The sequence below is a fragment of the Herpailurus yagouaroundi genome, unplaced genomic scaffold (genome assembly GCF_014898765.1).
Source record: "Herpailurus yagouaroundi ecotype Mexico unplaced genomic scaffold, PumYag 28, whole genome shotgun sequence".
NCBI lineage: Eukaryota > Metazoa > Chordata > Mammalia > Carnivora > Felidae > Herpailurus > Herpailurus yagouaroundi.
In genome coordinates this window covers 125,882,373-125,908,091 of record NW_024412376.1, presented here as the reverse complement: position 1 = coordinate 125,908,091, position 25,719 = coordinate 125,882,373, and the positions used below count along the sequence as shown (strand labels likewise).

At 39.0% G+C, this 25,719-nt stretch overlaps 1 protein-coding gene across 4 annotated transcripts in view; it reads right to left on the bottom strand.

Moving 5' to 3' along the window:
• SCFD2 (sec1 family domain containing 2) overlaps positions 1–25,719 on the bottom strand; it is a 401,843-nt gene that overhangs the window by 315,933 nt on the left and 60,191 nt on the right. For all 4 annotated transcript variants that reach the window (XM_040483684.1, XM_040483694.1, XM_040483663.1 and 1 more), the window contains exon 4: positions 9,830–10,005. In XM_040483684.1, coding sequence (XP_040339618.1) covers positions 9,830–10,005 — 176 coding nt within the window. The remainder of the gene's footprint in view (positions 1–9,829; positions 10,006–25,719) is intronic.

Here is a 25,719-nt window from a genome sequence, read left to right as displayed (position 1 = left end):
CGGAACCTCCTCAACTTATGAAAAGTGCTACAGTGAAATGAATACCTCATGTGCCAAGGTATTTGTCATAGTCATGGCCAGTGAAGGAAAACTGCCATTTAAATAACATTATTTTAACCCAATGGGCAATATAGCAGTCAGGAAGACACCAAGTCAGACCTAAGGTCTGAATTCCTACCTTCAAAGCCCCATTTTATTGACTCTAAGATACCACCGATTATAATATATACCATTATTACCAAATAATATATACCATTATTTTATATACTTCCAGCAAAGAAACAGAATACTACCATTAAACTAAGAAATACCATGAATTTCAGGATGCATCCCAATTTCAGAAATACTAAAATGTGGGGAAAAATTGACACCTTAGAATCAATGAAAAATGGTAGTATTCTTCTGACCAAATCTGCCCCTTTTATTTTCAGAATGGAAAATTACCTTTGTTATTTTCAACCCAATCATTAAAAAATAAAGTTTTCCTATGTATTATGTTACAATCCCCCCCCCCTACATCTCTTTATAGGTACAAAACTGCTTAATACAAATGTCCAAAGAGATAACTAATAAATCCCCATTTAACTCTTTTCCCAAAATATTTAAGACATTTCATTCAAAACAACTGATTACTGTAGGGCTCTCCAAAGGCACCACCAAAAAAAAAAACCAAACAAACAAAAAAAAACAAATACAAACAAACAAACAAACAGAAAAAAAACACACCTCTCTTCTGAACAAGTTGAGAAATAAAGCAGACCTTAGTAAAGGCATGAGTCGAAACATCCCTTTTTTTAGTGATAAAGGCCAGTCTGGGTGATAGAATATTAGGTCTGTCAGCCAAGTGCCTTGTTCCTATGGAGCTCCAGACAGCCTTTTCCCCCGGGTCAGGGGCAAGCTCTGACCAGGGAGCCCTCCCATAGAGACACAGGGCAGAGCACCTACTCCCTGCTGCCAGCTTGCTCTAAGGAGTAAGAAGAGTGGAGAAAGAAGAAGGCAGATTCTGGTGCTGAAACCGCTGAGTACCACAGAACTCTCCACAGACAGAGCACCTCTCGAGAGGAGAAAAGGCAGAGTTGAGCCCATTCAATCATCCCAAATTTGCCAACTAGAAAAGACAGTCCTCTTCCCAAGAGAGGAGGATGTAAAGGGTCAGAGACAGACTAAGAGCATGCCTACAAAGACCCACCTCATGGAAATCTGGAATGGGGGAAAGTTGTTGTTCTCTAATACTTGCCTTTGCAGTTATTTTGATGTAATACTGTAAAAAACACTGTGACATAATAAGAACTATATATTTAGTCTCTGCCCCCAGTTCCTGGCACACAGCTTCTAAAATCCTTATATTTTCCTGAGTGATAGAAATTCTAGAATCATCATTTGTTCTAATATTTGGTCTTTGACCCTGGTTCCTGGTACACAGAACTCCTAAATCCCTTGCAATTTCCTGGGTGATAGGAGCATCTTTTGTTCTAATGAGGTAACTCTTAGTGGATTCCTGAATAGTTCCTGAGGACTGGTCACCAGAAAGACCAAGCTATGAGTAGAAGCTTGGAACTTCCAGCCTTACCCTCTCTTCTCCAGGGAGGGGGTGGGGCTAGAGACTGAGTTAATAATCAATCATGCCTACATGATGAAGCCTCCATAAAAATACTTCAAGTATACAGTTCAGTGAGCTTTTGGTTTGGTAAACACATCCATGTGCTGGGAGGGTGGCACATCCCATCCACATGGGGACAAAAGCTCCTGCACTTAAGACCCTTCCAGACCTCAACCTATGTACCTCTTAATCTGAGTGTTCACCTATATACTTTGTAATACCCTTTATAATAATACTGATCAAGTTAAATAAATGTTTCCCTGAGTTTTGTGTGCCATTATACCAAATATCAAGCCCGAGAAAGGGGTTATGGGCGACCTGATATTTAACCGGTTGGTCAGAAGTATGAGAAGCCCAGACTTGCAATTGATGTCTAAAGTGGGGGGAAGGGGGGGAGTCTTGTGGGACTGTGCCTACAACCTGTGGGGTCTTCACTAGTTCTATTTAGTTAGTGTCATGATTGAACTGTAGGTCACCCAGTTGGTGTTTAGAGTTGGAGGATTGGTTGGTGTAGGGAGTCCTACATGTTTGGTGTCAGAACTGTTGAGAGTCGAGTATAAAAGAAATAAGAGGTTTTCTTTTAAACATGCTCCACAGTTTTCCTTCTCAGGAAAAATCCTATGAAAAATCTCCTTAATATGTAAACGACACTCAGGACTGCTTTGGGAATCATCTTTTTCTGCCTCGTACCTCACTCTTTATCCAAAGGATGTGACCAGCACTTTTGCAAGTGACAAGTCACAACAAAACGGGACCTCCCAGGGTGTCGGTGTGGTCAGGCATGGAACTGAAATGAGGCATTAATTCCAAACTGTGCCACATGGCTGGGGACCTCACAGAAGCTCTAGAGGACTGGGAAGGTGAACCCCCAGTTTGTTACAGCACAAGCAGGCATACTCTTTAGCTAAGGGAAATGTGATTTGTTACAGAAGAGATATTCTGAAATTTAGTATCTCATAAAAGGAGTCCATTCTACCCATAAAAAAACAGGTTTGACAACTAGTAAAATGGTATAGCTACTTTTCACTGCAAACGCAAGTGAAATTTAAGACTAAAGCAACATGTACCTGGGTTATCTTGAGTGGCTTTGTAACTCATTTTATTTGATTTCAAAATCCCTTTCCAAGTGTGATATTTTAATTTAGAAACGTAAATTCTGCCCAAAGAAATAACTGGAGATGGGTAACACATATGTATAAAGTATATTATTTTAGGAAATATAAACACAGCTGCCTCTTCTACCACAGAGCTTGCTACTGTTTCATAACCACAGTAAATTATGGTCAATAAAGTTTTTCTTTGTGACAATTAGCACAAAAACATCAGACATGCAGATTAGAAACACTGGGATTTACATCTAGCTTTAAAGATGGGGCGCCTGGGTGGCGCAGTCGGTTAAGCGTCCGACTTCAGCCAGGTCACGATCTCGCGGTCGGTGAGTTCGAGCCCCGAGTCAGGCTCTGGGCTGATGGCTCGGAGCCTGGAGCCTGTTTCCGATTCTGTGTCTCCCTCTCTCTCTCTGCCCCTCCCCCGTTCATGCTCTGTCTCTCTCTGTCCCAAAAATAAATAAAAAACGTTGAAAAAAAATTAAAAAAAAAAGAAAGAAAGAAAAATGCTGTTAAATACTATGAAACAGTAAATACAAAAAGGCAGTAACATTGTCCTAAGGAACAACTTCATTTTTCCTTAACAAACTTTAAGTTAGAAAAACAAAGTCTAGGCGAGAGTATGTTGAAGGCATTGCTCTTATAAAATAAATTGGCATTTGTAATATTTGTGGTTCAGCTGAAAGAATAAATAACTACTATTTATTGAGTGTTTACTAAATGTCAAGCACTGTACTTAGTGATGTACATACATAATTGCATTCAATCCTAACAATAGCAAACACTATGAGGTAGGCAATTTGATCTTAATTAGATGAGGTGACGAAATCAAGCTCTCTTGCTCCACTCTAAAAAGAGAATTCTTCGTAGACAACTATCCAAAATAAGTAAATCTGTACTTTGATTTATTGAGGACAGCACCTGTTGGGATGAGCACTGGGTGTTGTATGGAAACCAATTTGACAATAAATTTCATATTATAAATAAATAAATAAATAATAAATAAATAAATAATAAATAAAGCAAAGCTACTCTTACAAGTGAATACATTCATGAATAGAATCACAAATGTATCCTTGTTCAGATTAAATCTGCTCCTTCCTACATTTGAAACTTGGAACAGAAACAATTATTTGGCAATGTGCACACGTGTACCAAACACCTAAAACACAGACTGTGATATTGGACCTTGGAGATAAGGGAGAGGAAAAGGAGTCGAGAAGCTATTTTATCTCCTTTGGTCTTTAAAAGCATACTCACTGCTAATAAATATTAGATTTTTCCCCAATAACACTCAAAAAAGTTTCTCTCTTGAGCCCACGACATGATCTTTCTGTCATTTTCAGAAGCCTCAGCCAAACATAAGTCTTATGAATTGTACTCAGATCTGTTGCTGATTTGTCATAAAATCGCCTAAACCACTGAACCAAAAGATGGTGGTGTAGAGGAAATGCAGTAACCTGTACTTAAGTATAGATTTCCAGGACCAATTTCTTTTTCTTAACCAAGATTGTCTATAATGTTACTTAGGCCATAAAGTCAACATTGAGGTCCCGGTGACAGAGGCCTGGTAGAAAGTGGTGGAAATGAGTCTCCAAAGAAATAAACAACTCTCCGTGCTGACTGAGATTTGCATCTAAGTGGCTCTCAAGCTCTTTGGGAAATGCTAGAAGTTGCCTTCGTCCTCAAAATAAACTTAGATGCTCTACTATCAAACTACCGTCTGTAAAAGGGATAGCTCACCGTATATTAGGACTTGTTACACTAACGGGTAACTGTATACTATATAAAATAAGCATGTCCATATACAAAGAGCAATTATGACGGCCAGTCTACAAGTTTGCCTCTGCTACAACACTAACATGCAAGGATCCAGAAATGATGGAGAACACAGTGCTAGCCGGGTAACATGCAATTATGATAAGAAGTAGGGTTTTTGCATTTTAAATGCTTACTTCTTTTCCCCAGTGTTTTTATTCCTTTCCACTTGCTGAAAGAACCACACCAAGTCCTGTGGTCACATCTGAGGCAGTCTAATATGGAACAGGATTCTAAAACTTAATTACAAATATAAGATGGCTTAGCATTAATACTGGATCAAGTTTCTTCAGAAACTTCTAGTGAGTTGAAAGATGATCATTCCTGGGAGAAAACTGCTCTGCCTTGTGTTAAAACACTTTTGCTAGACTTTGGAGCTAGAGAATCACCTTAGAGGACATAAGGAGTGGGCAGCAGAGGGTGAGGAAGCTGTGTGGCAGGGCAGTGGGGAGGGAAGGAGTTGGAGCAGTGGTCTGGAGCAGGTTATCAGAGCCTAAAGGACTACACATGGATCCAGGGGGGAAGTAACAAGTCTACAGGGTTGTTAGAACCAAAGGAGGTGAAAAAAAGCACTCACTGGAAGTTGGAGAAGAGCAGTCTCCAAAGACCGTGTCAGAGCCTGAGCAGGGAGGTGAGATCATCTGAACAGGGGAGTAGCAAAGGCAATATTCTGGCTGGGGTCAGAGCCTGCAGAATGAGGAGGCGTCTTTGCCTTGGGGGCAGCAGTGGGGTCTGCTGGTGGATCCCGGAGCCTGAGAGGAGTGAGGAGGGCACCCATGCACGAGGGCGGGGCAGGGGGAGCACAGGGCAAGATGTCAGAGCTCCAGCGAGGCAAGAAGGGCATGCACGTGGCAGCTTCAGGAGGACCGCCTGTGTGGGAGGCGAAAGAGAACATCTATGTGGACTTGGCCATGGCCTGCAGCAGGAAGACAGAGCCCAGGTGAGGTGAGGAGGGTGTGAGAGGCGCAGCAACTCTAACGGGAGATTGGTTACATATGGGGGGAATTGATCATGTCATTCAATATGTTGAGGGTAAGGGGAGACAGGTTCTTCATGGTCAGAGAGGGAAGTTACAAATAGGGAAAGGGAAAAAGCTACAATAACCCTGTGGTATTAGATCAGAATTGTGGTTAGTATGAACTCATGGCCTTTAATAGATAGCTATAGGTATGAGTATACATGAGATAGACAGATGCAGATACAGATAGCTGGATCTTTAGAATGATTAATAAAATTCCACTAACACTAAAATAAAAAACAAAGTGAGCAAAATAAAAATAAATAAATAAAAATAAAATACTAGGCATTTAAAAATGGAATATAACTATATATTCAAAGGAGATTTAAATATTTAAGAGAAGTCTATGAATCAATTTCTGCCAATAAATTTGAAAATACAAATGAATAGCCAACTTAAGCTAATATCAACTACCAAAGTCTCAAGAAGAAACAGGAAATTAAATAGATCTAGAAATATTTAAGTGATTAAATCAGAAATAAAAATCTAAATCTAACAACAACAAAGCTATGGGGAGGTGGTTCTTTAGCGATATCTCCCTGTTGAGCAACTGATTATTCCTTTCTTATACAAATAGCTCCAGAAAATATAAAAATGAAACTCATCCTGATTTTTAAAAAAGTACCATAACCTTTGTTTTAAAACCAGACAATGGCACCACAATAAAGAAAAGTCATATGCTAATCTCACCTAGGAGCATAAGTGCAAATAGCTAAGTAAAGTATTTGCAAACTAAATCCAGCAGTGGGGCAGGACCAAGTTGAACTTATCCAGGAACACAGTAGTGATTCTTTAACATTAAAAAATTATGACTACAAGTCACCACGTTAACAATTAAGGGTGAGAAAACCCTACATAGTCATCTAAAAAATTCATAATCTGTATTAAATCAAATCCAACACTCACATATGATAAAAACAACAGCAACAAAACAACAACGTAGCAAACTAGGTTTAGGAAGGAACATTCTTAGCCTGATTTTTTAAAAAGTAAAAAAACAAAAAACAAAACAAAAAAACCTCAGCAAACATAATATTTAATGGTAAAATTTTAGAACATTTTCTTTAAACTCAGAAATAAGACGAAGATACCTCTTTTCACTGGCTCTATTGAGCAGTGTCCTCGTATCTGGTCAGTGCACTAAGAAAGAAATGGTGTCCAGTGTAGAAAGGAAGAAACAAATATAATGCAAAAGCAAAGTTTTTGGACATGTGATCACCAGGCAAGAGTCAAGAGTATTCCTGTGTGCCAGCAACAAACAATTAGAAAATTGAACCTTAAGAAATTCAACTCACAATGGTATTAAAATCTTTAAAATACCCACAAATAAATCTTGTAATTCTCTTTTATAAAGAAAAGCATAAAACTGGACATACTGATTTTAAAACATTGTAGTATTAATTCTGTGATGGATAAACTGACTAACCTGGAACGGACTAGAAAGTAAGAAACATGCTCACTTTTATGTGGCGTCTTAGCATATCATATATTAGTAGGAAAAGGATGAATATCTTTTGGCTCCAAATAACAGAAAACCAACATTTTTAAAATGACTCAAACAATGAGAAGAATAATTATATCACAAAACAAGATATTTGAGCTAAGGTTCAAAGTCATCAAAGATCCAGACTCTGTCTTCCTCGGATCTCAGTGAGCTCCCTTCATTATCAAAACTGCTCATGTCACAAACATACATCAAGAGGCAGAAAAAGGAAATTGTTTCCTAATTATGTATCTTCTGTCAGGGCAAAAGAAAACCTTTCCTAGAAACACTTCCAACAGACTACCCTTCGCCTATCTTTGGCTTGAGCTGCTAAACTAATCATCAGGTAAGGAAATGAAAATGGCAATGTATTCTGAGACCAATCAGGATTTGCCTGAATCACGTGAGAAAAGAGCAGACACTGGAACAAAACTGATGCTTTGCCAACACGAGAAAGAGGAAAATGACTCTTAGATAAATAATTTATGGTACTTGGAGTATTTCATAAATAATGTGGGGAGACTAGACTATCCACATGGAAGAAAAGAAAGTTAGGGGCGCCTGGGTGGCTCAGTCGTTAAGCATCTGACTTCAGCTCAGGTCATGATCTCACAGCTCATGAGTTTGAGTCCCACTACGGGTGACCACGAGCCCTGCTTTGGGTGAGCTCGTGCCCCCACTTCCGGGTAAACATGAGTCCCGGATAAGTCCCACTTCTCTCTCTCCCTCTCTCTCTCTCTGCCCCTCGCTCACTTGTGCCCTCTCTCTCTCAAAATAAGAAAAGAAAGATCTGAATGATACCATAAACAAAAATAAATTCCATGTGCATTAAAATTTCACATGTCAAAAGTACATTTTTAGTGGAAAATATAGAACAACATGTTTAGAAATTAGGGGTATAAATAGGTTTCTAATATAAAACATAAATAAGCACAAATTATAAAGGATAATATTAACCAGCTAGATTACATTAAAATTTTAGACTTCTGTACAATATACTGGAATTAAAGTTAAAAGACAAACCACATCCTTGGAGAAGTATTTGCATGATATGAGACAGTTTTTCTGTTACCCAATAGATAAAAATGGGCACAATGCAAGAATGGGCAATTGAGGGGTGACTGGGTGGCTCACTCAGTTGGGCGTTTGACTCTTGATATTGGCAGGTCATGATCTCACATTTCATGAGATCAAGCCCCACGCTGAGCTCTGGGCTGGCAGCACAGAGCCTGCTTGGGATTCTCTCTCCCTCTTTCTCTGCCCTCCTTTGCGCGCGCTCCCTCTCTCTCTCTCTCTCTCAAAATAAATAAACAAACAAGAAAACAAAAAAGAATGAGTAATTGACAGAAAAGGAAGATTGAAAAACCAATAAATACTATACAAGATGTCCAACCTCATCAGGAGTCAGAGAATTGCAAACTTACATAAAGAAATAGCACTGACTCCACTATTTAAAAAAATGTTCTAATTTGATAAAACTGAGTACCGGACACTACGTAAGGGAACAAAATGTCATCCATGCCTAGTGCAAGGGTCAACTAGTTCAAACTCTTTGGTGATCACTTTTGGGATATTCAGTGAACTCAACAATATGCATGGTCAACAACCTAACATCCTTTCCAAGGTATGTATCCTACAAAAACTCCTTCACATGTACACCAAAAAACATGTCCTGGGAGATTCACCATATTCTTTTTTCTCTATTTCTCCTCCCCCTCTCTGTCTCTCCCTCTCTCTCTCTCTCCACTGAATTTCCTCTCACTCTCTCTGTCCCTCTCCATACACACACACACATGCACACGCCCACATACAAATATGGAATATTTGAATTGGATAAATATGAATTGGATAAAGTGTTGTATAGTCATACAATCAAATAGTATGGTCTAGTTTAAATGAACTAGATCAATACATGTCAGCTTGAACTATCTTAAAAATAGGATGTTGAGAGGAAAACCCAAGTTGTTTAGGAATATTTATAATACAATATTACTTACATAAAAAGTAAAACCCAGAGCCCAATACTCTGTATTATTTATGGATAAATAAGTATTTAATAAAAATATAAAAACAAGGAATTGAGTTTGTGAATACCTCTGGGAAAACAAAAAGGAGAATCAGAGCCAGGAAGGGTATAGTATCAGAAATGTTTCAACTTCATTTCTAGTTTTATTTCTTTAATGAAAAAGGATATAAAGTAAACATAAAATGGTAGATTATACTGAGTCTATGTGGATATGTCATATTATTTTATTTAAGTTTGAAATGCTTTATAACTTTTTAAGTTTTCCATGAAAATATTTCATCAATCATGAAAAGGTCCTGACCCAATACAAATCGCTTCAAATTCACCACATTCACAAATGTAGTTTGCCTTCCTTCATCTTTTACTAAACATCATTTTAAACCACATGCTAGATGTTATCTGAGGATTAGTGTCAGAAGAAATGTAAATAGTAGCAATATTCTACAAGAAAAGTAGCAAGGATTGAATAAAGATGCCATGGAGATCAAGAAAGGTCCAAATGGCATGAAATTGAAAAGAGGTTCCTAAAGGTTAGTCAAATGCTCAAAAGACATTCTTGATATTAAGTGAAAAGCCAAAGAGGTCACTATCAAAAAAAAAAAAAAAAGGTATGGAAAACTCCTAGTAAAATTTTAATTTGGAGGTTCTTAGAGAATATGATATAGAGCATATGTCAACAATATGACTTATTATTAAGACTACAATAAATATCCAAGTTTTCCCCCAGAAGTGAACATTTTAACTACTAATATCCTAAGAAACTCCCATAGCAACATACCTGGAGAAGGAGTCTTTCAAAAGCCAGGAAGTTGTCCCATTTGGCAGTCTGTGGGTGTTTCAGAGTTTGAACTGTGGCCAGCCCAAGCTGTAGGAGCCCACAGTGACTCACTAAAGCTTTGAGGTTGTTCTTGAAGAGATGAATATAGGACAGGAGCTGCCCCGGAGTGACTCTCCCTGGAGAAACAATAATTTATCAATGGTGAAATCATGAGAAGAATGTCATCAGTAATACTACTGCCTTGCACTGGGCAGAACTTCAGAGTTGACGGCGAGCTTTCCTAAGCCTTTGTGATTCTTAAAACAACATGGTGACAACAGCAAATCTGAAACTATTACCTACGTTGTACAAGTAAAGACGCAGATGTTAAGCCATCTGGCCAAGGCCATATTGCTAGTAGAGTTTATCCTGTGATTCTACAATGCCCCATAAATGAGTTCTCAAATAAAGTTACACCAGTAAGTATTGGTGAGCTCAAAATAGGGTGCCTCTCCAAGACTGAGGACGTAACAATCGAAGAAGCAAAAAGGCAAAATTTCTAATGGTGCGCGTGTGTGCAGAAAGTCGGAGGAGAAATCTGTTATGACTGGAGCTAAAACCTTATCACTGGTATCAGTGGGTTCATGACAATATTCATGAAGATAAAAGCTGGCTGTTACATGAAATAAAAACCTATGGAGAACTGGAGTGGCAACAAGCAAACAAACAAACCTGGAAGACAAGGCATCAGAAGAAAATGTTTGGCATCATTTTTACTAGGGTGGTTGTCTTGACCTAGACCCAGAGCCCCATCTCATAAAGGACTAGAGATTGTAAGAAAAACGAAACAAAATGCCTGTTGAAGATTCACTCCTTCAGAGCCTCTAGCTCCAACTTTTGCCTATAGCAGTCCTTCAAGTGTTTTAACATTCTCCAGGGTCTCAGACTGCATTCCTGCCATTCATCGGTACTGTGGATGAAACTCCTGAGCACCAGATTCTCTCCACTGGACAAGAAGGCAGCAACGGGGCCGAACTTAGATGCAAGTTAGGTAAATCTTTCCTGCACATCTTATTCTGTCAGTGCTGGGTTTGATTTAATCATAGAACTGTGTCTTAATGGTAGAAAGCAACTACCATCAGAAATTTTGTCTAAAACAGCATATTAACTAGTAAATTTTTAAAAAACCTCTTGGTATGAGAAATAATAATACTGTCATTGCATGTTTTTTTATTCATCATTTTCGTGAAAACCCAGTGTGTGAAATTTGGATAAACAAACTTTTGTGTTTTAAGTCTTGCATTCCCAGAAATCAGCATAACATTTCCCTCTTCTTCAGTCATTTTTCTAGTATAATAAAGGCACAGTACATTAAAATATTTAGATACAGTATGTCCTGCTAAAACTTAATTGTTCACACACAATTGGCAAACGGGATAATTTCAGCATTACACAAAAGTCACATCTGTTCATTTGTCATTTTTTCTCATTATTTTAACATTTTGTGCCACCTAATAGCAGCAGCTGAACACTGCAAGCCACCATGACACCCAGTGTGCGCGCATTTCTAGCTCCTTCTCTGGGCTCTGCCTGGCCATGTGCCCCTGCCTTGGAAGTGCTTCCTGTTCTCCTAATCTTCGGCACAACTAAACAGCCTCTCCTCCTCTTTACATCCCCTTCCAGTAAGCTACCTTCAACTCTCTGGTTCACATAGAGTCCTGTATATGCTGTAACATTTCCCTTTGTATAGAAATTTGGCATATCTTTTTATCTATGCTAGTATTTTATCAAGATTCCTACTGGTTTTGTCAGTGCTCGGATTATTAATTTGCAGAGACTTTTGAATGGGCCTCTGCTAATGGTATTTTTTTTTTTTATCATGAATCCTGATTCCTAGTATGTGATTCTGCAAAACAACTTTTCCAGGAATGTATACACATTATAGCAAAAACACCCACACAATACATAAAGGTAACAGCTCTACTAAAATGAAACCAGAGGTCAGTAGGCAGGACCATCAGAGAAAAATTCAACAGTTAACATAAGACAGCCTGAATCTCGTGCGTGAAAGATGGTTTAGGAGATTTGTAAATAACATACAAAAGGCTCAGAGAGTAGACTGAACAAATAGGTTTATATCCCTTCCTTACTCCATCAGAATGCCAGAAAAAAATAAAAAGGGATAGAAACACACAACAAAGAGACTGTAAGATAGTCTATATGCAGACAAAAGATTTCAAACATTTTGCCCCCATCTGTTGGTTATTTTTGTAACCTACATTATATACTAAAACTTTCTTTTTTGTTCTGTCAACTACAGATGGTAGCCTCCAGCTTTCCATGTTCTAAAAAGAGGACATTAGTCAACCCCCCCTTACACTTCCCTTTACTTATTTCCCCTTTTCATCTTTCAAATCACCAATACTTGTATTTGTACCTTGTCACGATGACTGGCATTTATATTTTTTTCTGTAGCCATAACATACTCTTATGTGCTCTTTCTATGGTTTCTTTAGAAAAGTTCAAAATCAATCGATACTGCTTACATCATTATAAACTATATAACTACTAATGACAGAGCCAAATTATGTGCTATGATTACATTTCCTTATGCATATTATACTCTGCTCCTAAAATGCTCTATGGCATATTTTTTTCTTCCATTCTTCCTTTTCCCCTCCCTCCCTCCCTCCCTCCCTCCCTTCCTTCCTTCCTTCCTTCCTTCCTCTCTCTCTCGGTCTCTCTCTGTTCTGATAAGGCATTATCTGCCTTCACCGAAGGTTTAACGTTTTCTAACCTCAAATACACTCCCTTACCTTTGGAGTCTGTGGGGTTTTTTTCCTTCCTGAATACTGTCAAACCCTTCATGGTCCCATTCCAACATGGGCAGACTGTTTTCTAGGCCTTTCTGCACAGCCAGCAGCCTGGAACTGCTTTTATTGCTCTCCTCTGTTGGAACTGTTTCATTAAATCCTTGATTTTTCTTTCTTGGTATACTGCCTTGTTTTGCTGGACATCCTCAAGTAACTTCCTCAGAAAGGAAACTTTGAAGAAAGCAGAGTTTTTGTGTCCCTGAAAAGGCATTTTCTTGCCCTCAGGGTTTCATAATAGTTTGTCTGGGTCTGCAATTCTAGGTTGCCAATAATGTGCTGTTCACTACATCCTGGTTTTCATGGTTGCTAATAAAGAATGTGTGCCAATCTCATTCCTGTTCCTTTGTAGGTGAGATTCTTTTTTCCATTTGGGGGCCCCCAGGCTCTTATTCTCTTGTACTCTAAGAACTCACAGTGATTATGTCTAGTTTAGAAGTCTTTTATTCTTTCCACTTTCTTCTCAGGAGGCCTATTCAGTTTGACTTTCTTCACATCTGGGAAAGTCTCATTCTTCCTTTGCTAATTTCTTATACTCTGCTGTCTCTTTCTTTCTGAAACTTCAAATATCGTTCTTAGACCTCCTAGATTGGTTCTCTATATCTTTTATCTTTTCTATCAACTTTTCAATGTCCTGTTCTTTCTACATTTTAGGGGAGTTTCGTGACTTATGTTTTTAACCTTTGGCTAAATTTTGTTTGGATACGTACCATACAATTCACCCTTAAAATATACAATTCAGCAGTTCTTGGCAGAATTGTACAGCCATCACCACTATATACTTAGAGAGCATTCTCATCACCCCAAGAGAAAGCCCATACCCAAATTCCCTTAGTTATGAAAAAGATATTGCTATAAATCCATATAAATCAGAAGATAACCTGAATGAAATTTTCCACTGGGAGACAAAACTGTACTTAGTTATAACTGAGAAACAGCAGAAATGAGAATATTCAAGTAATGATAACTGTAAGTGAACTCCAACTTTATAAATATATATATATATAGTCATTTTTATCTATTTTTATACTATTGTCATGTTTATCATATTAAAAAAATTTTAGCTAAAATATAAATTCCTGGAAGGTAAAAGAGGGTTGGAAGTGTACTAAATGATGGAGCAAAACAAACAATAAAAATAAACCTCCTAACCTCAGCCACCCATAAAAGGCTTTGCCATCAAAAGGTAGGGCAACAAAGAGGGAGCCACCTCCCTAGAAGATATCAGCAACTCCAGGCTCGGGAGCACCAGGAAAAACAGGTGGAAAATGAGGAGTATAACATAAGGTAAAGCATACAAATATTAAGTATACAGTTCAATTGATATTTACGTATATATCTACCATGTAACCACCACTCAGATCAAGGTATGGAATATGCTCAACACTCTAGAAGATTCCTTTGTATACCTGTCCAGTCAGTAATCCCACAAAGGTAGACCATTACTTCTGCCTCTACCACCACAGATCTTTTTTTTTTTTTTAACTGCTTTTGAACTTCATATAAGTGAAATTACACATATGTACTCTTTTGTGTCTAGCTTTTGTTCAACATTATCCAGAATCTCAATCTTTTTTTTTTTTTTAATGTGCTTTATTGCTCTAAATGATTGTACTGGGTTTTTTTCATCTATTCTGCTTTGATTGTTTTTTCATCTATTCTGCTTATATTTTACAGTTTGGAGCCATTATAAATAATGATGCTATGAACATTCTAACATATGTTAGACGTAAGCACTCATTGGTGGATGTAAGCACTCATTTCTACTGGCTATATGCCCATGTGTTTGCTGGGTGGGTGTATATTTAGCTTTCGTTGAAACAGTTTTCTAGGGATGTAGAAATATCTTCACACATTTTAAATTTAACAATTTAATTGGGGCTCCTGGGTGGCTCAAGCGTCCATTGGTGGCTCGTTGATTAAGCGTCCATCTTCAGCTCAGGTCATGATCTCACAGTTCACAAGTTCAAGCCCCGCGCTGGGCTCTGTCTGGGCTGACAGCTCAGAGCCTGGAGCCTGCTTCAGATTCTGTGTCTCTCTCTCTCTGCCCCTCCCCTACTCATGCCCACTCTCTCTCTTTCTCTCTCTCTCTCAAAAATAAAATAAAAAAATAAACATAAAAATTTTTTAATTAAAAAATTTAACAATTTTACATAATTTTTAAAGTGTACATGTAATGTTTAAAATAAGGCACAACTGTATGACTAAGTTTCCTTCTGGTATTTTAATGGTGGGTAGCCAAAACACTAATAAGAATGAGAGAAAAGAGGGGTGCTTGGGTGGCTCAGTTGGTTAAGCCTCTGACCTCGGCTCAGGTCATGATCTTGCCGTTCATGGGTTGGAGCCCTGCTTCAGACTCTGTGCTGACAGCCAGAGCCTGGAGCCTGCTTTAGATTCTGTGTCTCCCTCTCTCTCTCTCTCTGCTCCTCCTCTGCTCACTCTCTGTCTCTCAAAAGTAAATAAACGTTAAAAAAAAAACTTTTTTTTAAAGAATGAGAGAAAAGAATCACAAGGGACACTATATTGCCATATGATTAGTATGCTTCTTTATTTTATTTTTCTCGTAATATTTTTCATATTTATTTACTTACTTTCTTACCCATGTTACATAGAAAAAGGCTTGGAAAGCAAGAAAGTAATTTAGGAACAAAGATTATGTTGAAGAGCACAATTGTGGGGAGGGAGGGTGTACCTTCACTTTTTAGTTCATGTACATTATGATTTGAATTTTTGAGAAGCAGGTGCTGGTATTACTTTTTAAATAGCCTCTTAATTCTGAAATAAAATCACGTATGCCTCAGGTAAAATAAACAGATATGTATTTTTGTCTGGGAAATTTGAGTTTATCACTATCACTGATTTATACAATGGATGAAGCATTGACTTTCAAGGGATAAAGAAACAGAAGAGTAAAAATAACTGCCAGCTTCCCACCTCTGTTGAGGTCAAAGGGCAAAGAAATATGGTCAGCATCCAGGTGGAGAGATTAGTCAGAAATGAGAAACAAACTTCACGATCGTGATGACCATTAGACGCTGAAACAAGTTATTAAAGAAGGGAGAGGGAAGACATTATAAATCTTCTCCCGTAAGGATCTGAAGGGCAGTATATACAGCCATCTGTATAGTGAAACCTGGATAAAGTCCAGCTGGAAATTGATGTCCATTTTTATCACACTATATATACTGAAGGTTTCCTGGGCTATCCTTTAGATCGCGTATGTTTCTTGTTACACAAATTTTGAGCTCTATGGCACTACAAAGATAGAGTAAGAAACTAATGTGAAAAGAGCATTTTAATTAGGCAAATCAATTTAATCAAATCATTCCAAAATTCAGAATTTTATTGCAAGATATGTTTTCAAGATGGTGTGGAATAAAGCATAACTGCTGTGGGACCAGGGGTCACAAATAGGAAATAAACAGCTTTCCCCAAAAGTTACACAAAACAGTGAAATATAAAACCACCAGAAACATTTACGGTTTGGTTTTCCTTGGAAATGCAGCCTTCCTGAGGCTAACTTAAACACTGCATCAATATTTATAAACTCAGCAGAAAGCATGGAAGGGAACAGATAGACTACCCCTGTTTTCTAGAGGGCAGTATTCTAGGCCTCCAGGGAAGGAGCATTTCCTTGGTGGGTCTACCCCCGCTTGGAAAGGAATTTCTGCTCTCAGGGGAGCCTCTATGGAAAGAAACTCCCATCTTGTAGCCATGAGCCTTCTCATCATATCATTCTCGGGTTTTTAAACTCCTAGCCCTTATTCTCTTGTTGAGGATCCCTTATGTGAAGAAAACATAAAAATAAGGAAGAAGAGGAAGAGAAGGAGGAAGAAGACGAAGAGGCAGAGGAAGGAAAAAGAAGAGAAAAAAGATGCACCAATTTAAGTTAAAAATATAGGGCCAGAGGGTAGATGCTTGAAGAAGGGACATTAAAAATTCAGATTCCCATTTTGCAAATAAGGGACACCGAGAAACAGAGGCAAATCAAGTTACATGAGGTGTAATAGGGAAGCATTTGTTTAATGACCTAAAAGCTTTCAGGCATTTATTTTTAATTCAATGAAAACTTTCTGTCCATTCCTCTAAGATTCTCTATTTCCTTCATACCCTTAAACAGAGGTATTGTTTAGGGTTCTGCCCTCCACCCTTCTCAACCATTCTACCTTCTCTCTCTAGTTGGTCAACCTTGTATATCCTTTAGAAATTTACTACTTAGGCTTTGAGATAATCACTAGGTAACTAAATCCCAAATCTCAACTTTTGCTTCTGAAAACCATTACTCTAGCCACACATTTTCCAACTGAAATGATCAGGGAACAAATCCTTCAGACAGAATCATTCCACCTCTACATTGGGTAGAATACTCTTCATACGCAGTTACAGAACCATTGGTCATTATGTTTATAATGTGTCTTCCATGCCCAGGAGACAATAAATAATTCCATCATATGCCCTTCTTTGACAGAATACTTTGAATTTCATAAATGCTATGTTTCATATAAATCATCCAATTATCAGATAAGCAGATAATCTGCTAACCCCCCATCTTGCAGACAGAAAAACAGACTCAGAAAAGTTAGATGACTTATTTGAAGACAAAACAATATTTTTAAATATTTTTTAATTTTTTTTATTTATGTTTTGAAGGAGAGAGAGAGACACAGCATGAGCGAGGGAGGAGCAGAGAGAGAGGGAGACACAGAATTTGAAACAGGCTCCAGGCTCTGTGCTGCCTGCACAGAGCCCGACATGGGGCTCGAACTCACAAACTGTGAGATCATGACCTGTGCCAAAGTCAGACGCTCAACCGACTGAGCCACCCAGGCACCCCGACAAAATAATATTTTATACATTTCTTATTCCCTACAAAGACTTAATATATAATATGAGCAGATAACAAATATCTTTTAAATGAACAAACATGATTGTCTATTACCTGTAGATCTGGATAATATCTAGAAAAAAATTTCAATGAGCTTTCTTTCCTTGTATTTTGACACCCAGCTATGATTCCAATGATCTCTAGAAAACTGTGCCAATCTTGTACCCCAGGAAATATGGAATTTTTTCACCTCTGGGTCCCTGAGACACTATCGGGTAGCCGAAAAAGTCAGTTATTTTAATAATAATACTAAGATGCTCCTTGTTTTGTTACTGTGCAGCGTTTACACATGGTACAAAAACAATGGTAGGTGAAAGTGCTGGGGCCTTAGCACCAACACAGGCAGTGGTGCCAAAATACACAAGCGGTCAGTCTCACTTCAGAATGGTCACGAGAAAACTAGAGGTCCCTTTTATCAAATCTCAACCCTCAAGAAAACATCAATATCCTGTGTAAAGAGATGGGAAATATACGACAAGCACTTCTCGTACCAACTGTAATACAGTGAATGACTGGAGGAAAAGCACTGCTGTGATTACTTGAGTTGCCACTGTTTTCATGCCACATAATTCTTATGGAGGAAACAACCGAGAAACTCTGGTTCTTTGTACATTTTCCCAAAAAAATGAATGAAGTGAGCCTGTCACTTCCAGGAAAATGACAGTTGCCTTGTCAATGACAAAGGTCAAGTTTTCATATGAAAATTACAATTCTGGAATACTTGCATCTGCCCCTATATCTCTACACTCCAAATAATTAAACATTTTCTAATGATATCAGTGGGGAAAGCAACAAGTATGTTTTTTATATTATGTAATATGTGTCACTATCTGGAAGATATGCATAATTTACAGAACAAGTATTTTCCAAGTTGTATGTGGTATAAAATAACGCATGTGTAAAAGATCCATTTAATGTGCAAGAGAGATCAGTGGGTTTAAATGTAACAGGATGGAAAATTCCATGGTCTGGTATCATACTCCACAATGTCATTAAATCTAAGAAACTGCCTCTTGTAAAGTTGGTGTCAAAGAAGAATATCTTCAATTTTCTGAAAAGGTATTAAAATAGTCCTCCTTTTTCCAACTATGTACCTTTGTAAGGCCATTTTATTTTTAAACATTTCATCCAAAATACTATATCATAACAGGTTAACTGAAGAAGCAAATATGAGAACGCAGCTGTCTTCCATTAAACCAGACCTCACAGGTATCCAAAAATGTAAAGCAGTGCTACTCTACATTATTTTGTTTTAGAAAACAGTTATTTCTCATAAAAATGTGACTCATGTTTACATATAATAGGTTTATCATATTTTTATATTAATAAATAAATATTTTAAAAAGTCATCCCTGCTTGAATTTCTAATGCAATGTTTTCTCCTTTCAAAGAGACAACAGATATAATCCACATAAACAAAAGCTTGTGGGGTCCTAGACAATTTTTAAGAATTTAAAGTGGTTCTCGGGGCGCCTGGGTGGCGCAGTCAGTTAAGCGTCCGACTTCAGCCAGGTCACGATCTCGCGGTCCGGGAGTTCGAGCCCCGCGTCAGGCTCTGGGCTGATGGCTCGGAGCCTGGAGCCTGTTTCCGACTCTGTGTCTCCCTCTCTCTCTGCCCCTCCCCCGTTCATGCTCTGTCTCTCTCTGTCCCAAAAATAAATAAAACGTTGAAAAAAGAATTTAAAGTGGTTCTGAGACCAAAAGTTTTGAGAACTAATGCTCTAATCAATGTTACTCTCAGAATCCACTCCTAAAACTAATATAGCATTATATGTTAACTAAAAATTAAATAAATTTTTAAAAATGACTGTAAAGGACTTCCTGAGACCAAAAGTTTGAGAACAAATGTTCTAAATCAATGTCACTCCTGGACTCCACAAGAGAGTGACAGAAAAAGCAATCCATTAAATAAATACATAATAAACATCAACTGAACTAACAGAATTAATTCAAAAATGTACTTATTAAGGGGCACCTGGGTGGCTCAGTCGGGTAAGCATCTGGCTTTGGCTCAGGTCATGATCTCACTGTTTGTGAGTTCAAGCCCCAGGTCGAGCTCTGTGCTGACAGCTCAGAGCCTGGAGCCTGCTTCAGATTCTGTGTCTCCCTCTCTCTCTGCTCCTCCCTCACTCACACTCTGTCTCTGTCGCTCAAAAATAAATAAATATTTTTGAAAAATTTTAAAAATGTACTTATTAATTTCATGAACATTTATTGGGTATAGAGTAAGTTCAAGGTCTTGGTTTGGTGTGGAGAATACCAAGAAGCAAAGATAAGAGTTCTCAGGTCCAACTAGTTAGGGTTTGCTAGTAACTGCTGCAATAACGATATGAACAAAAACAGTACTGACAGGGATATAAGATGTTGTGTATTAGAGAGGATGGAAGGGGATGAGAGAGATGATGGAAAAAGTGTTGGATGAGAATTTTAAAAGCCAGGAGACTGAATGGGTGTTTCAGTTTGGGTGGGGAAGGGGAAAGAAGTAGGGTAAGGCTTTGAGATCAGTTGCAATCATTAACTGAGTATCTATGTACAAGGTACAACAGGGGATACAAAAATATATAGTCTTCTAGGAAACTAGAAGTAAGGAACAGAAGGCACAAAACAACTACCAGAAAGAGGAAGATAATCAGAAGAGCAGAGTAAGAAAGGGAAAAGAACCCGAGGGAGAAGACATGATTAGATGCACACAGACATCAAGAGGAACAAGAACTATCAGAAAGGAAATCTGCAAATAGAAACATTCATGCAGAGGCTCCTGGGTGGCTCAGTCGGTTAAGCATCCGACTTCAGCTCAGGTCATGATCTCACAGTTCATGAGTTCAAGCCCTACATCGGGCTCTCTGCTGTCAGTGCTGAACCGACTTCGGATCCTTTGTCCCCCCGCCCCTGCCCCTCTCCCTCTCATGTATGCTTGCTCTCTCTCAAAAACAAATAAATACTTAAAGAAAAAAAGAAATACCAATTCATGTAAGTGAAGACAGAAATAGTCATTGTCCCTCTGTTACTCATCCACACTCATTAAGCAATCCATTCGCAAGTCCTAAGCCACCGGCTATGTGCCGAGCTCAAGAGCCAGGGAAGAATATGACACGGACACTCCCTACAAAGGTTTCAGATCCACACATCTAACTGCAACGCACTGTGGTAAGTGCAACAAGAAAAAGAGCTGTGGGTCCTCAGAAGCCACGGAAATCAATTCAGCCTGCCGAGGAAGGGTTTAGGAAGAAGAGCAGAAGGAGATTAAATATGGTTTTGCAGAGCAAAATTTTATTTGCAGAGCAAAAAATAATATTTTCTATATTAGATCATGAAAAATAAGATGGGCTTTGACAAGAAAGATACTCTGTGTGCGCGTGTGTGCACGCACACACGTGCACTGGAAGGTGAGTGGTTCTATTAGTCAAGCTCCTGGCAGGAAGGATGGCACCCTCGAACAGGAGAAATAAGGCAAGAACGCAGGCTAAGGAAGATCAAGAATATCAAGGAAACCAATGAGGGAAGGGTAAAGGGACATAACCGACCCTCACCTCAACCACACTGTCCTTTCACCCGCTCAAACTCCCGCCCGCGACTCCACGTGCGAGGTAGAGGACAGGAAAGGCTGCTGAGGCAGTCCAAAATGGTAAGCCCCCCGGAAGCATGGTACAGAAGCATGAAATGGATCTGCAGGGACAATCAAAGGAGAATATTTCAGGCAAAGCTAAGAAAGACCTGGCTCTGCAGAGGTTCCTGCTGGAACATGGGGAGAAGGGAGGGAAGGCAATGGGAAATGATGGGGGAAGCATCCAGCCAGAAGGCAGAAGAATTTTATAATCTGCATGGTAAGGAGTCTGAACACTATCTTGAAGCAAAGGGTTTTAAGCACAGGAACCACACACTCGTCTCTATGTTTGTAGCTTGGTAGCCACTCCCCTCCCGCTCTCCTCCCCCTCCCCTCTGGCTCCCCTCTCGCTCTCCTCCTGCCCCCAGTAGTTTGAGTCCTCTATCTCACAAGAAGCCTGATACAGAAGTCAACAGACCCAGGCTTGTATCCTGGATTGCTTGCTGTAAAAGTATATAAGTCTGGGCCCAGAAAGGCAGAAAACAGAGCAGTTATCTGAACAGAGAAAATTTAACATACAAATTGTTAGCTGTGTAACTGAAAGGATAAAAAGAGAACTCGGGCACCTGGGTGGCTCAGTCGGTTGAGTGTTTGATTCCTGATTTCATCTCGGGTCATGAGCCCAGTGTTATAGGATCGAGCCCTGCGTCTGCCTGCTTGAGATTCTCCACCACCACCACCCGGCCTGTCTCTCTCTGTCTCTCTCTCTCTCCCTCTGCCCCTCTCCCCAACTCATGCTCTCTAAAATACAATATAATACAATACAATCTCCAAGGTATCGTGGTCATAGCAATTGTTGGAAGCAGATACCACTACTGGGCAGAGGGAACAAAGGGAAGAGGTTGGAATTATCAAAACTTAGAAACCAGGACCCTCTGCAGTAAAACTCCGTCCTCTGAGAACGGGGCTCTCCCCGACTGGACTGGCACCTCGGAGGAGCGCCCAGGCTCCTAAATGGCACCCGGGCTCATAAAGCTGCTTCTGCACGTGATGGCAGAACTGCAGAGTAGACTCGGCTGCTACCACAGGAAGACCCTGCCGGTGCAGGGGTGAAGTCGAGCTGGCGTGACCCTGACAAGCAGCAGGAAAATCCACAGGAAGCAGGGAGGAAGGGACCAGAGGGACATCCCCTCTGGCTTTGCTGTCTCTCTCTAGCAGGGAGCCAGCAGGAAGAGCAGAAGGAGGTCTGCAGAGTCCCAGCCTTCATTAGTGTTACAGAGCGGAGGGGTGAGTTTACATCTGAGAGACAGCAAATCAACAACTGGCACAGTAATCCTGGAAAAGAAACTGCATCTTTTTGGGGTTCGGCGTTCCTTGCCTGTGAAATGGGAGTAAAATAAAAAGTACCAAATTCGTAAGATTATTGAAAGGATTACATGAAACAAATTATGTAAAACTCTGTTAGGGTACCTGAAATAAAGTAGTGATTCAACAAAAACCAACTCACTTCCTCATTCCCCAAATTGTGGTAACAGCTTCTATATGAAGACAAGGATGTGTGAGAGTTAATAATCAGTGTGTGTGTCCTATGAGGCATCCAGATTTTCTCATCTTTTATAAATTACCATATATCACATGGTATGAGGGTCTTATTTGGGTTTTAACCTATCCTTTGTGCAGTCTGACAATTTCACACACACACACACACACACACACACACACACACACACACACACCAGCTGTACATGTTCCCTTTAATTCCAGATAAAATTCTCCAAAATGAAGGTAAAAGATATAAACGTGATCAAAACATAGTTGTTATCCAGTCAGAACTGGATGAACTCCAGTACCAATAAAGGAAGCAGAGTATTCTCAACGATGGTGAAAAAAGTGTACTTGAGCAAAATTTTCTCAAGCCAGTTTTATTATGCGGTAAAAGAGGGACATGATAGTGTGGCATTGGTGGGAACCAAAAACCATCAATCTCATTTGGAGCTTCGTTAGGAGAAGTGTAGTGTCCAAACAGAGGTAAAGACCAAGACATCTGTGTTCAGCTCTGGACATCACATTGTAGGAGGGACATTAGCAAACCAGGGCTCTGTCTGGGGCTTGGAGCTGAAGCAATTGCGATGGTAAAGGTGGGAAAGGCCTGTCTTCTCACAAATGGTTGAAAGAACTCACCCCACTTCATAATGAGTATATGGACCAGACACTACTGTGCCCCAGGACCAGGAGAGTTAATTAAGAAGTAGCTCAATATAACGGACCATGTCCACACTGTCATCTGGAAACGTAGCTCAAGAGAGTTTTCTATAAAAGTGACCACAGAAGCTTGGAAGTCCCAAATACGAGCAAGGTGATTTGGGGGGAGTGAACAGAGTTCAATGGATTCATAACTAAGCTGAACATGGGAAAACTATTTAGAATTCTGCACGAAGAAAGAATGCATTATCAAAAGGCAGACACTCAGCATAAAGACTAGAAAAGGACTAGTGAACTGGAAAGAATGAGTAAGCATATTTCCCAGAAAGAAAGGGGAAAATCATCTAACTGGGTTTGTTTGCTTTGATTTCCCTCTCATCAAACAACCTTCTTCTGTTAGGTTCCCGTGTAGATTCACTCACTCAGACTTCAGCTTCTACAGCTGAAGCACACAGCACTGCTTCAGTCAGAACCTTCACTCTGCTCACGGCTTTCTTCCTCCTTCCGTATTCTAGGAAATAGATATTTTCCCTATGTTTATGGACATAGAAATTGAAGGTTGGCTCTTTGGTGGCAGAACCAGACATAACTGACTTCGCACCCCATCACAGTCACAGAACAGGCACACGCACAAGGTAGCGGTGAGTCTAGCAGTGAATGCTGCAAAGAAGTCCAGAAGAATGAGGACTGAGGAAACCTCCTTATGGTTAGTGGTCTGGGAGACTTTTTCGCAAGGAAGTGTCAGAAACCAGACGGCACTACATTAATAAGCAAGAAAACGATGAAAACACAGAGGCATCAAGCGTAGAATACTTCCTCGTGAAATCTGACCGCAAAAGAAAACACGATGTTCTAGAGATCTGTTTTCCTTCAGCTCCAATGTGATCTTCCTGCTCCCCGTTAAACACTGGGGAGGACGTCCACTCTGCAGAGAGCAAGAGTGCAAACTGGTGAAGGTCTTCCAACCACAAACGTATTCCAGAGAAACCGAGTCTCTGTTTAAAATGCAAAATGTAGAAACGGAGACAGCCTTATTCTGGTCATTTCTTCTGGAAATGGTCATTTCGTATGCAAACAAATGGGTTTCTTAGAGTCTATTTCTTCTGTACTTTCAGGATACATTTTTCATTTTGAAAATGCAATTCAGTTTACGATGTTTCAAAAATCACTTTTCTGGGACACATTTATTTAGCTAACTGACAACTTAATAAGATTTTGGAAAGATGGCATATGTTTATATGTGAAATGATAAAATGAATTTTTTCTTTGTTTTAGCAACTAAGTGTTTTTTCCTTTAACAGAAAGATGTTTCTTTCTGTCGGTGTTTATAATGTTTTAATATGAACTTACCTTGTACTGAGAAATTTTACATTTAAGATCTGAGGTTTCAATCATAGGATCCCTCTCAGTGAATTTAAATACGAGAGACTCCTCAATCTAGAATTAAAATTTCTGTTTAATGTTTCAAAAGTACTAGAAGCTTCTATTACAGAAAAATGTATACTTTGGTAGAATTTACAGTAGGGAGTGGGAGAAGAGTACATAGTTTAAAGCATATTTCATAGTTTTAAATGATGCTGGAAAAAGCATTGCAGCCATCTAAGACACCAGACCCTGATTTTTTTTTTTATGATAAGCTAAATGATAAGGGATTTTCAAATACCAATGTTTTATTACGTTTAAGCTCCAGATCTTTTCCTTACCGTTCATGGTTATCTATCCGTTGGTACATGAAAATGAGACTCAGCACAAATTCTGACTAGTTGATATGAAGCAGAAATGGGGAGTCACACTGTTAAGCTTTTACCAAATTATAGTTGGCACATGAATAAAGTGTTGTTTGGGCCAATCTTTTCGGTCCTTCTTACAACCAAAATTTGCTAACAATTATCTATTTCTTTCCTTCTTTTTTTCTGGAATTTTGGGACAATGCAAATCATTTCATCTGAGGTTTATGGGTGTTTTTTGTGGGTTTTTTGTTTGTTTGTTTGTTTGTTTGGTCAACCAAAAACTGAAACATTTAAATTTTAATTCCTTAGGGGGTTATCTGTCTTTTTAAAACATTTATTTCCATCTTTGATTATTTTTAAAAGATATAGTCGTCTAGAAAAGTGTGTTGATCTTTCAAGAGTCCTATATTGCACAATAAAAATTGATTTATGCTCTGTGATAGCATTGTAAGGTTACATCACCGAACCGCAATATAAATGAACCTTATCACCAAGACCTTTGTGCAATCCTACTTTTCTTGATTCACAATATAAATTTGTTCCTGTTTCAACATTCTCATGGATAAGGAACTCCAAAAAGTAAATACACTTGTTATTAATGTGTATCTAGAACTGTGGAAAGAAGGAAGGAAGGAAGGAAGGAAGGAAGGAAGGAAGGAAGGAAGGAAGGAAGGAAGGAA